This window comes from Schistocerca piceifrons, chromosome 8 (assembly GCF_021461385.2).
Source record: "Schistocerca piceifrons isolate TAMUIC-IGC-003096 chromosome 8, iqSchPice1.1, whole genome shotgun sequence".
NCBI lineage: Eukaryota > Metazoa > Arthropoda > Insecta > Orthoptera > Acrididae > Schistocerca > Schistocerca piceifrons.
Window position 1 is genome coordinate 76,303,238 of NC_060145.1, and position 13,644 is coordinate 76,316,881.

A 13,644-nucleotide genomic window follows, 5' to 3' on the forward strand; every position below is an offset into this window, starting at 1 on the left:
AGGTAAATACATTGTTTGTTCTCTATTAATATCTTTCATTTTGCTAACTATCCCTATCAGTAGTTAGTGCCTTCAGTAGTTTGAATCTTTTATTTAGCTGGCAGTAGTGGCGCTCGCTGTATTGCAGTAGCTTGAGCAGCGAAGATTTTTGTGAGGTAAGTGATTTGTGAAAGGTATAGTTTAAAGATTTTTGTGAGGTAAGTGATTTGTGAAAGGTATAGTTTAATGTTAGTCAGGGCCATTCTTTTGTAGGGAATTTTGAAAGTCAGATTGCGTTGCGCTAACAAAATATTGTGTGTCAGTTTAAGCACAGTCTTGTATAATTGTTCAAAGGGGACGTTTCAAATGTGCCACCACAGCTGGCATTTGAACTGCACACCTGTCCTGCAATCCTAAGTCATAGCTTGCGATTATTTGTTTCTTAAGAGATGTGTCTGCCCTGACAACAGCCGGTTAGCTTTATTCAATGTACTTAATCAGTATGCGATGTAACAAGGTCCACTACATCTTCTGTAGAAACGATAAAAGTTTAATTTTAAAATTGTCGAAACCTAAGTCAAGAGTTCGAATAAACCTTTATTTGCGACTGGTTGGTTGATTTTTATTCAATCTCGCCAAGTAAAAATTTCAGCTATTTGCAGTGCATAACCTTCCTGTAATCCGGGGCGCGGTTTTGGCACCCAAAACCATATTATTGGGGTGTTTGTCGATGATTGAAAAATATTTTTGAAAACGGGAAGATGGTACTTCAGGATAACTGCCTAGAGAACATACCGTTAAAATTTGAGCAATTCGCTGCGATTATTTAGATTTCGTCTCGCACCGGATTTTACGTGCGTATTTTACGTGTACAATTAGGGTAACTTTGAACCCAAAGATCTCGGAAACGCATAAAGATATCAAGAAAATAATAAAAAAAAGTTCAAATGTATGTGAAATCTTATGGGACTTAACTGCTATCATCAGTCCCTAGGCTTACACACTACTTAACCTAAATTGTCCTAAGGACAAACACACACACCCATGCCCGAGGGAGGACTCGAACCTCCGCCGGCGGGAGCATCCGCACAGTATCAAGAAAATTTTTGACAGTTGTTAGAGATTGGGATGTTAGGAAATTACCGTAAAAATTTCAGCGGTTTGCTGCGCACAGCCGTCTTGGAATCTGGGCCTCGGTTTTGGTACCCAAAAACGATGTTTTTCGGGTTTTCTCAGAAACCTCCCGTGAAATAAATGGTGCCTCCAGAAGCCCCATAAGGCGTACCATACACCACATCTAATGCATAAAAAACCAACCGATTTGCTAAGCTGTAAGACTGTGGCTGTAAGGCTATCCTTCTGTCTGGTGTGTAAATGGTCGCCAGCCTAAGGGCTACTCAAAACACGATCATACTTCCCGTCACGAATAGAACTCCAGGCATGGGCCCACGAAAGATCCCGTTTTTATGGGCGACGGTGTGGAACATAATAGGTAGCGCACTCCGTCGTATGGTTACCGATTGGCGTTCTACTCTAGACTGTGAGAAGAATAGCGAGTACCAAATCTCAGATCGGGCCAAGCAGACTCTAAGTCCCTTTAGACTGCTGAATAAACTTTGCGCTTCACGAACGGCTCTCAGTGACGGTCGACTGTTTTTGTGTTGCAGCGCGCCACGCTGGCCGAGAAGGAGGTGAGCGCGCTCAAGGAGCAGCTGGCCTCCGGCGGCGGCGGCGGGGGCGGAGGTCTGCAGCCGCCGCAGCAGGGCAAGGCGGCCGGCGACATGGAGCCTTCCGCCCTCGAGCACGAGCTCGCCGCCAAGGACAAGGAGGTAGGCGCTGCCTCTGCTCTGCGCCCGTCACGGACTGTTCACGGGGTCTCCTTTGTGGTACTGACTACAGCACTTTTCAGGACTCGGTAGAATAATTTCCAATTGCTGGACATATTGCGTTGTTGTTGTTGTGGTTGTTGTTGTTATGGTTGTGGTGGTGGTGAACACTCTCAACATACAGAGTTATTCCGTGATGGTGTTACAAACTTTCAGGGATGATGGAGAAAGGTGTATGTATTCGAGGTAAGGTAGCCTAGAGCAAACTAAGGGTTCCAACTTCCGAAACTTAACCATTACGTACAAAATTCCCGCATAATACTCTTCAATACCTTCTGTTTCCCTGCTGATTGGACTAGTAACGGCGCATGTCACTTCATGTCAGAAGACCGAAAATCCTAAGTTTGAAGTACAGTAATAATGTATTCCACCTACCTGCACAAGTGTCACAAACTGCTGCATTTACAACAACTGTTCAAAATAGCGTCCCCTATCGTCAGTGCATGCATCGCATCGCCGCACAAAGTTCTGTCATACTCGCTGCAACATTCGCTTTGTCGTAGGCAGCGACAATTCCTGCCGGTAGATCGTCTTTCAGTCTCGACAGGGTTCTCGTACATAAGACTTTTCACATCGTCCCACAAGAACAAATGAAACTGGTGAGATGAGGTGAACGTGCTGGTCACGGAACAGGACCTCCTTTGCCTATGCACTTCTCAGGTAATGTCCGATCGAGCTGTCCACCAACCTTCAGCCCGAAGTGAGATGGCTCTGAGTACTATGGGACTTAACTTCTAAGGTCATCAGTCCCCTAGAACTTAGAACTACTTAAACCTAACTAACCTAAGGACATGACACACATCCATGCCCGAGGCAGGATTCGAACCTGCGACCGTAGCGATCGCGCGGTTCCATACTGTAGCGCCTTTAACCGCTTGGCCACCTCGGCCGGCGAAGTGAGATGGGCCTCCTTAATATTGGAATGGTAGCAACAGCAGTACTGATACATCTATTCCACTATCAGAGGTATCAAACCGATTTTCGCTTATAACGGACTGGGGTCCCTTACCTCAAATTAATCATTCATCCTTCTCCATCATCCTTGACAGTTTGTAGTATCATCACGCAATCGCCTTGTTTAACACGCTAATTTGCAATCTGCTTCAAGCACTCCTCTCCACAGTTAATTTTTTTTTAAATTTTCCAGCATAACACTCATATCGAGATGCTCAGTACTCATATGTTAGGGTCAGTGAAGATTAATGCACAAACCAGTTGCATTTGTGGCATACTTATATTACGTGTAATATTCATTACTAACAACTTTTCGAAGTCTACTGGTGGAGATTTATTCAGTATGAAACGACACTCGTTATGCCTTTCGTTAATGTTATATCAACAATATGACAGATTTATCATATTAAATATAGGCTATTTCAGCTTCCAGAAGAAAGGAGGGGGGTGGGGGTGGGGGGGGGGGGGAAGTACGTATCGCTCCTACGACATCGAGGTATTTGAATTTGGGGGAACTGTCTTGAATTGAGCGGGAATTGAGTAATATCTCGGCATGAGGAACGGACAGTTTTATCGACACCCTTTGTTACTATAGCAACCATTGTAGAACACACACTGATCTTTCACGCTTAGTACCCGATCATACTCTATAGCAGTCCTGAACTATTAAATCACCTACACAACCCAGACGTTCACCAACATTGCTGATATTTAATGTGCACTGTTACGAAACGGTAACTTCCCTTTGCATTTTGTTTTCTTTTCTCTGATTTACGGGAAGAAAAGTGATGTCCATCAAGACGAAAAGGCTCTTTATTACTCGCATCGTGCGACACGAGTCACACTGGATAATCACTTGCGCACAATGGCTTATATCTCTGGTACACGACCTGTAAATCCCGTACGTGACACCGTGTAAACGTTAATAGAAGAAGCATTTCAAAGGCCGCTGTCTTTGACGTCACTGATTGTGTCATTTGGCGGTACATCATGTCGTCGTGCATGTACCTGAAAGGAACATTTATAACGGCCGTGTGCCGTACTGTAAATTTACGTCCCTTTGTAACGCCACAGCAAGTGCCCCATCTTGTAGATGTTCGGCTCCCCGCAGATATTGATACGGACGCGCGTTTGGCTGTTTCTCAGAAGATGTTAGTACTCACCCTGCGGTGCATCTTCTAAATCTGGATCTTTAACGAGTAGAGCGCCGTGAAAGACTCTTAAGCCGAGATTGATACTACTTTCGTATGGTCCGTCAGCATTGTGCCCGCACGATAACTGAAGGAGCCGGAATGGCGTGGCCGTTACCCGCTGGCTCGGAGTCGTTTTACGGTGCAGGGGACAGCAGCGCGATATTCCACATCAGCGGCCGCTACACCGCGAATTGCGAACCATCCGCAACCATTAATTCGGCCGGGGGAAGTCGGCAGAATTGCCTTTCCGTGAAACACAAACGGGCAACAGGTGAACCGCCGGCGCGGCGCGGCGCAGCCACGCCGGCTCGTAAACCGATAGCTAGCGGCCAGTTCATCTGCATTGCGGCAGGTGCTTCCGCGGGCGCGGCCTCGCTCAAAACCCAGTGTGCCGGTCGCGTTTCTTGTGAGCAGCCTCATCTGATCATACTTTGCAGCCCATCGAGACGCCTTCCGCTGACAAACAGCCTTTCGCGCATACGCGTCCCCAAAGGTTGTTCGGGTGAGGATTGCAAGAGGGTTACAGACTTTATATTTGTTACAAAGTTCTTGCGCATTTCTGGCAATGACTGCAATTGTACTAAATCGCAGGGCTTAGCGTTGTCATGCGCGGTTGTAAATAATGTGGTTTTCTTAAAGTTTATTTCTCTTCCTCCACTCTGAGAAGTACAGGGTTATTACAAATGATTGAAGCGATTTCACAGCTCTACAATAACTTTATTATTTGAGATATTTTCACAATGCTTTGCACACACATACAAAAACTCAAAAAGTTTTTTTTAGGCATTCACAATTGTTCGATATGTGCCCCTTTAGTGATTCGGCAGACATCAAGCCGATAATCAAGTTCCTCCCACACTCAGCGCAGCATGTCCCCATCAATGAGTTCGAAAGCATCGTTGATGCGAGCTCGCAGTTCTGGCACGTTTCTTGGTAGAGGAGGTTTAAACACTGAATCTTTCACATAACCCCACAGAAAGAGCCGGCCGAAGTGGCCGTGCGGTTAAAGGCGCTGCAGTCTGGAGCCACAAGACCGCTACGGTCGCAGGTTCGAATCCTGCCTCGGGCATGGATATTTGTGATGTCCTTAGGTTAGTTAGGTTTAACTAGTTCTAAGTTCTAGGGGACTAATGACCTCAGCAGTTGAGTCCCATAGTGCTCAGATCCATTTGAACCATTTGAACCCACAGAAAGAATTCGCATGGGGTTAAGTTGGGAGAGCGTGGAGGCCATGACATGAATTGCTGATCATGATCTCCACCGCGACCGATCCATCGGTTTTCCAATCTCCTGTTTAAGAAATGCCGAACATCGTGATGGAAGTGCGGTGGAGCAGCATCCTGTTGAAAGATGAAGTCGGCGCTGTCGGTCTCCAGTTGTGGCATGAGCCAATTTTCCAGCATGTCCAGATACACGTGTCCTGTAACATTTTTTTCACAGAAGAAAAAGGGGCTGTAAACTTTAAACCGTGAGATTGCACAAAACACGTTAACTTTTGGTGAACTGCGAATTTGCTGCACGCACGAATGCTTGAGGATTCTCTACCGCCCAGATTCGCACATTGTGTCTGTTCACTTCACCATTAAGAAAAAATGTTGCCGAAAATTCAAAGCGTTTGACTTTGTCATCGGGTGTCAGGGCTTATAGCAATTGTAAACGGTAAGGCTTCTGCTTTAGCCTTTTCCGTAAGATTTTCCAAACCGTCGGCTGTGGTACGTTTAGCTCCCTGCTTGCTTTATTCGTCGACTTCCGCGGGCTACGCGTGAAACTTGCCCGCACGCGTTCAACCGTATCTTCGCTCACTGCAGGCCGACCCTTTGATTTCCCCTTACAGAGGCATCCAGAAGCTTTAAACAGCGCACGCCATCGCCGAATGGAGTTAGCAGTTGGTGGATCTTTGTTGCACTTCGTCCTGAAGTGTCCTTGCACTGTTATGACTGACTGATGTGAGTGCATTCGGCTCCTGTCGCCATTTTGTCTCACTGCGCTCTCGAGCGCTCTGGCGGCAGAAACCTGAAGTGCGGCTTCAGCCGAACAAAACTTGATGAGTTTTTCTACGTATCTGTAGTGTGTCGTGACCATATGTCAATGAATGGAACTACAGTGAATTTATGAAATCGCTTCAATCATTTGTAATAGCCCTGTATTAATTTAACATTTCTTCCTGATTGTTCTTGCTACCATCCAACAGGTTTTTCTCAAGATTCGCACTCTGTTTTCGTTTTAGATTTTTATTTTTCAGAGAAAACCTGACACTATTCGCAAAGATTATATGACGAAAAATATTTATTGCTACAACTCGATGAATACCGTAGATTCAACCACAAGATGGATGTACTTGCAGATCGTTGAATCAAGTTGGTGGCAAACATATTAATAATAATAACATGAAATTATATAATTATGATATTTCAAGTTTTCTCGGCATGATTGATTAATAGTGTGCTTGCGGGTGTTCTACCGAATTGTTGTTTCAGTTTTCTTTATGGTAGTCCAAGCAGCCAGTACACCTAACAGCACCGGAAGAGGATGGTTAGGTCGGTCCTCGAAATATTATTCAGTAAACGGAAACAACAACTCGGCAGAACACCCAGAAGCACATAATTAGTGTGTACTTATCTTATACTTAGGAAACGTTCTTATCATGTCGGTATCAAAATAATCTACATAAAAAGCATTGTGTGTATATCTATCAATCGTTTTAGATAACAATACGCCGGCCGGTGTGGCCGAGCGGTTCTGGAACCGCGCGACCGCTACGGTCTTAGGTTCGAATCCTGCCTCGGGCAGGTTTAAGTAGTTCTAAGTTCAAGGGGCTGATGACCTCACATGTTACGTCCCATAGTGCTCAGAGACATTTTTGATAACAATACGTTTTGTGCATTTTTGCCAAATTCGGTTTTCGGTACATCATGCGTTCTCAGATTCACCAAATCAGCTGTAACAAAACAGGAATTTTTATAGCTTTGTCCCTCTCACCGATAAATTTCTGCGAATGTGCTTGTTTTCGCGTATTGCCTGGGGGTTTCTATTTCTGGTTCTTTGACCAACGGATCTTCCACTGATAATATGTTTCTCAGGCAAGAGTGGCTGCATTCTAAGAGTATCGATCTTCCACTGCTCATGATGGACTCTAGAACATTGGAGAATAATTCTATGGGGATGCCAGGACGTGAACTGCAGAAACGTTAGATTATCAAAGAGCTGTCGGTCGAAGAACCCGAAACAGACGCCTCCAGGCAGTATATCACGAAATGGCCAAGAAATTGTCAGCGGTTATAATCACTGTTCCATTAAGGTGCTCCTCTGAAGCCTTACAGTTATAGCATTACCAAGCTTTGTGGCACAGTGGTCAGTACAGGGGCCATGAAATGTGTCGTCTTACACCGTTTTGGGAACACGAGAGCTTTGTTTTAACTGCAGTCTACGAGAGAATCCTCGTCGCAGAGTAAGTGTCGTTGGCGAGTTAACAAGATAAGATGAGTCAGGGAACGTGTTTTAGTGGCCAGAGGGGGAAGACGCCGTTGGCGGGTAGGGGAAACCGTTAATTGTACACTCGGCCAACAGCCTCAATTGACAGGCAAACAGTTAACTTGTAGGCTGCAACACGTTGGTTGGGCGGACGCAGAGCTGGCTAGCGTAGGACGAAGACGAGGACTGCAGAAGAGGACGGACAGTCGCCACAGCACTGCCTGGGAACAAAGAGACTCGAGTGATGCGAAGTACACCATCGCTGTGGTGCAAATTAATCTGCAGGGTAAAGCATTCAACATACGCTTCAATTACTTAACAACCGCGCTGCAGTTATGTCTATGATACGAGCAGCATGATCAAATTTAGTCATAAATATTGTCTCTGTGACACTTCCACGAATGCCGTTCTTAATTATAGTGATGATGGTCATGGTGGAAATGACAGTATTCAAGCCGCTTCTTTTGCTAGAGTTTTCTGCGTTGATGCTCCTTCTTCATTACTCAGTCCCCTACAAACGTAATTTTTATGTAAAGGGCGATCAAAAAGTTTCCGTTCGAAGGCCATACAATCCACAGTCGGCATGCCAATCAGGCAAAATCTCCGCGAACACTGAGGCAATCATTCTCCCCGCGCATCAGGACTACAGGGCGGGTGTTCGAGTGTCAGCCCCTCGAGTTGGCTTAACTTATGAATTATGACGTTTGAGATAGGGGATGAGAGCGTTCACGTTTCTGCATTTACCGCACGCACATCGGAAAGACACGAATGACACATCAATACCTTACCTGCTTTGGTTCAAATGGTTCAAATGGCTCTTAGCACTATGGGACTTAACATCGGAGGTCATCAGTCCCCTAGAACTTAGAACTACTTAAACATAAATAACCTAAGGAAATCACACACATCCATGCCCGAGGCAGGATTCCAACCTGCAGCCGTAGCGGTCGCGCGATTCCAGACTGAAGCGCCTAGAACCGCTCGGCCACTCCCCTTACCTGCTTGTCGGTGCTTGGTGCTTATATACCTGCAATGGAGTCGCATTGCGTTGCGTGTACGTTGCAGCAACGCCCTCAACCAAAACTTTTCCATCGCTCTTCATTATAATCGTAGCTCATTTTTCCGTGTTTATGCACCATTTATATGTTTTCCATCTTAATTTTTTGCAACAACCTTGAACTGGACCACAGAATATGTGAAGCTGTTAACTTTTTACCCTGATGGGAACGAAATCGCGGTTTCCCTAAATAAAGTTCGATGTTGGGAACCGACGTGCAACGGTCATGTTTGTGACATTGAAACTGCTCTTTCGACGCCCTGAAGAAGATCACTTTAAAATGCTCGAAACGTCGACTCTCATTTTGTTTCATCTGGAGTACAATGATATCCTCGACTGAGATTCTGTCCTAGTTCAAAGTCGTCAAAACAAGTGGAGACTGCAGATGGGACTGATGCACATGAGCATGTATTGCCGTCCGGGAAGTAAGCGTAGAGTACCGTACGGCACGTATTTATCGATGAGTGCGCAGGTGCGCGGTGCCGCATCACGACCCCGAGTCCAGCCAATCGCGAATCGCGCCAGTCACGGCCTCGGCTGACCGCGAGTGTTCGGTCCGGCAGCTGTTGGCTTAGCGGTGCCTCGACAATAGCGCGCCGCAGACCGCGCAGTGGCGGCGCGCTCTCGCCGTGGGCGGCACCCGGGCTGTGCCGGGGCCGTGAGAAGCGCGCCGGCCCGCTGGCCTCGTCGTCTTAACAGGAGAGCTGCCGTGCGTTCACCGATCCGTCGCGCCTGCGTATTATGCGATCGTTCGTAGCCAACGACCATCACGGCGTAAACTCGCCGGTGAATACTGCTTTTCGACACGAACTGTGTAGCAATCGTCGGGGCCGCTTCTGCGTGAAAGCGAGGTCGCAGTTAAAGGTCGCAGAATTCCTTACTTTCCAGCCTTCCGTGAATGAAGAGACTGACATCTGCGTTAACGAATATAACCATAACAACAGACAGCGCCAAATATTTGTATGGTAGACCACATATTAATGTCTCAACTTATGGATGGTATTGGTCGATATTCCAGTTATAACACGTCACGAACACGTGACCGTTTCTCCGGTCTGGGACTGGGTGTTGCGTTGCCCCTACATTTGTGTCGTCATAATTGACGTTACTATTGAGGTGGCTGCACGGGCACGGCCTGAAAAGCCAGTAAATCGAAAAAAAAAGACACTTGACCGGAAGCAACTTTATAAGCTGATTCTCAAGTCACGAAAAAAGGCAAATACATGTCACTGCATAGTAGGACCGGCAGCGACATCATTGGAGAACTACGTCCGCGCTCTACATTATGGTACCAGAATGAAATTTTGTTCTGCGGCGGAGTGTGCGCTGTTGCGAAGCTTCTTGGCAGAGCACATTTGGAAGGTAATACAAGAGCTGCTGACCGAACGAAAACTGTAGGCGCCATATAGTCAGTCGCATGGCTATGCATAGCCAATCGCTTAGAGCATTACATGCGAAAGGCAATATTCATGTTCCGGTCCCACTTGGTTCAAATGGCTCTGAGCACTATGGGACTCAACTGCTGAGGTCATTAGTCCCCTAGAACTTAGAACTAGTTAAACCTAACTAACCTAAGGACATCACACACATCCATGCCCGAGGCAGGATTCGAACCTGCGACCGTAGCGGTCACGCGGTTCCAGACTGCAGCGCCTAGAACCGCACGGCCACTTCGGCCGGCGGTCCCACTTGGCACAAAGTTTTAGTCTACCTTCTGTTTGATGGCTGATTTACGTATATGTAGTTAAATTTCGAATCAACAATTCACTGTTTTCACATTGAGTCCATGCGTGCCCGGCAATTACTTTCCATCACAACTTGTTTCAATGTCTGGAAGATGAAATTACCTGTCGTGGTTGTACATTTACATTAAACAGTCAGTCACTCCAAAAATGGTTGTGTGAGCTGTCTTACTGGACGTCCACGTTTGTACCAGTTCCGAAAGTTGTGCAGATAGTAAATGTGTCTGTGTTTTTCACACACCGGTCAGTTTCAGTACACTGCGTATGCTGACTTCAGTACAATGTGAATGCTCGTGATCCTGCTCAGAAAAACACGTACAGATGACAATGTCTTACTTCGTTGAAGCAGAAGCATTTTCACTAAGTACTGTGTGAATTTCTTGACAGGAAAAAGCCGGCCGCGGTGGCCGAGGGTTTCTAGGCGCTTCAGTCCGGAAGCGCGCGACTGCTACGGTCGGAGGTTCGAATCCTGCCTCGGGCATGGATGTGCGTACTGTCCTTAGGTTAGTTAGGTTTAAGTAGTTCTAAGTTCTAGGGGACTGATGACTTCAGATGTTAAGTCCCATAGTGCTCAGAGACATTTGAACCATTTTTTGACAGGAAAAATATTATTTTGAGTTACAGATACTTGGAAATGTGTTACTCATATTTTCAGAAACGTAGCATCTGTTTTACGGAACATATCGAGTAAAATGAAAGGAGGGAGACTTGTGGTTGTTTGTCTGGTACTCATATATAGATTCTAAGATACGACAAAGAATGTATAAATCGAAAAAGAGGCCGAAGATCGGTAAGGTAGAGTCTGAACTGCAGACAACTTCTTCTGTACTTTATCGCTATTCAGTTTTCATCCTCCCGCTTCATATGGCCTGCGCTTTCTACTCACACACAACGTTTCCGTCGCTTTTAGTCACTCTGATTACTAACATCGTACTTCATAATTGCTTATGGAGCCAGAGGAAACCAACCGCGATCAGTTTCTGAAACTTTCAAAGATTTTCCCCCCTTTCTGAACCGAAATGCGGATACGTCTTTAACGGGTAGACGGTACGGGACACTCACCTCGCAGTTCCTTCACGGCTGGCGCCCTTGTTGTAGCCTGCCACTTGTGCCCGCGAACGCTAACTGTACAGAACAGCCGACTCGTTAAGAGGCGAAGCCATTCCCGCGGCAGGTGGAGCACTGCCCGACGTCTCAATTATTTCCAGTGAGTCACCGAAATCCCACGCGCGACAGACTCTCTAACAAGGCGGTCGCTCGAGCAGAGAGCCGCGTGTCCCACGGCCGCGCTATGTGCGTCTCGCAGCAGGCAGGCACCTGTGGATGTCGTCTGCTGCTCCACAGCCTGCGTGCCTCTCGGTAGAAACAGCTGCTGTGCTTGCTTCCGCATCGCCGTTGACAGCAGAATAGCCTCTCGGCTTTATAGAGCACTTAATAGTTGCACGAAAGCAACTGAACAACTACGTCCTCCCCATCGAGAAATTCGTGGCGTTTCTGGTGACGGAGAATGTTTTCTGAGAATAATTGCGAAATGTAAGTAGAGTACCAAGTTAAAAATTCTCACCAGTCACTTGACTTGAATGCCGAGGCGGTTCCTCCCACTCCTTTAAACATTCCTCCGACCGATGTGGGGCTTTACTGCGGTTACAGTCCTGCACCAATCTTCGCATATTTCCTGTATTAATCTTGCTCCCTACTGCTCGTCTGAATGACACGATACTCTCTTCTCGGTGCCTGCTAAAACGTCTTGCTGACTCCATCTGGCCAATAAATATCTTGGATTTCATTGCGTTTTTAGCTGACACTTAAGACACGTTAAGCTTACAGTGATGACTTTGTGGGTACAGTATCTAGGAAATGCGTGGCTAGCGGAGCAACGACTCACACTGGTGAAGCTGTGTTACATTATTTCTTGGTCTTATAGAGCAGTGAATATCGGCGAGATGAGAAAGATCACTGAATAAGAAACGGTAGATCATGTGAGAGAGGATTAGTGATTTACGGAAACTGTAGTTAGTGATTTACGGAAACCATAGAAAACTTACGCCTGGATTGGCCGGCACAGGATTTGAACTCCGATTCGTCCGAATATGAGTCCGCTGTCTTACTAACTATGCCACCCTGCTTGGCATAGAAACAAAGCAGAGAGCTGTCTGTCAGCGACGTAAGGAACATAAATACGAAGGCTTGCTGAAAAGCATGGCCTCCGAATTTTTTAGGTATGTGAAAACTAGTAAGGGTTTTTAAATAAAACAAATGTTATTAGGATTCTACGTCTGTACTCTTCAAGTCTGTATATCTGCAGCCCTCTGCTGCTAGATGGCTCCGAGTTGTAGCGCGTAACATGGCGGTGTGTAAAGTACCTGTCTGTGCGCGGGGAAAAGTGTGCTTCGAGTTCGAAGAGTTCGTCCACACTGTTTCAGCATGACAATGCCAGACCACACACGAGCGTTGCGAGACTTGCAACAATCCCACGCCTCGGGTTCACCATCATCGATCATACTCAATACAATCCCGACTTGGCCTCATCCGATTTTCATCTGTTTCCAAAAATATGGTTCAAATGGCTCTGAGCACTATGGGACTTAACATCTGAGGTCATCAGTCCCCTAGACCTAGAACTATTTAAACATAACCAACCTAAGGACATCACACACATCCATGCCCGAGGGAGGATTCGAACCTGCAACCGTAGCGGTCGCGCGGTTCCAGACTGAAGCACCTAGAACCGCTCGGCCACAACGGCCGCCCTTCTGTTTGCGGAACTTAAAAAGAACACTTTCAAGGACTTCACTTTGATAGTGATGATGTGGTGCAAGCAGACGTGACGTTGTGGTGCCGGCCGGAGTGGCCGAGCGGTTCTAGGCGCTACAGTCCGGAACCGCACGACCGCTACGGTCGCAGGTTCGAATCCTGCCTCGAACATGGATGTGTGTGATGCCCTTAGGTTAGTTAGGTTTAAGTAGTTCTAAGTTCTAGGGGACTGATGACCTCAGAAGTTAAGTCCCATAGCGCTCAGAGCCATTTGAACCATTTGATGTTGTGGCTCCGTCAACAAAGTCAAACATTCTAGAAAATGTTCAAATGTGCGTGAAATCTTATGGGACTTAACTGCTAAGGTCATCAGTCCCTAAGCTTACACACTACTTAACTTAAATTATCCTAAGGACAAACACACACACCCATGCCCGAGGGAGGACTCGAACCTCCTCCGGGACCAGCCGCTCAGTCCATGACTGCAGCGCCTGAGACCGCTCGGCTAATCCCAACAGTGACGGTGTCAACAAACTGGTCTCTCGTTGGGAGAAATGTGTTCGTCGCCTGGGTGACTATGTTGAGAAATAAGTATGTAGACACGAAGA

General features: G+C 46.6%; 1 protein-coding gene across 1 annotated transcript in view; it reads left to right on the forward strand.

The window, feature by feature from the left end:
- Window positions 1-1,743: 1,743 nt before the first annotated feature.
- LOC124712081 (homeobox protein cut) overlaps window positions 1,744-13,644 on the forward strand; it is a 202,344-nt gene continuing 190,443 nt past the window's right edge. Inside the window, exon 1 of the mRNA XM_047242377.1 lies at window positions 1,744-1,808. Within this exon, the coding sequence (XP_047098333.1) occupies window positions 1,761-1,808 (48 nt within the window). The 5' untranslated portion in view covers window positions 1,744-1,760. The remainder of the gene's footprint in view (window positions 1,809-13,644) is intronic.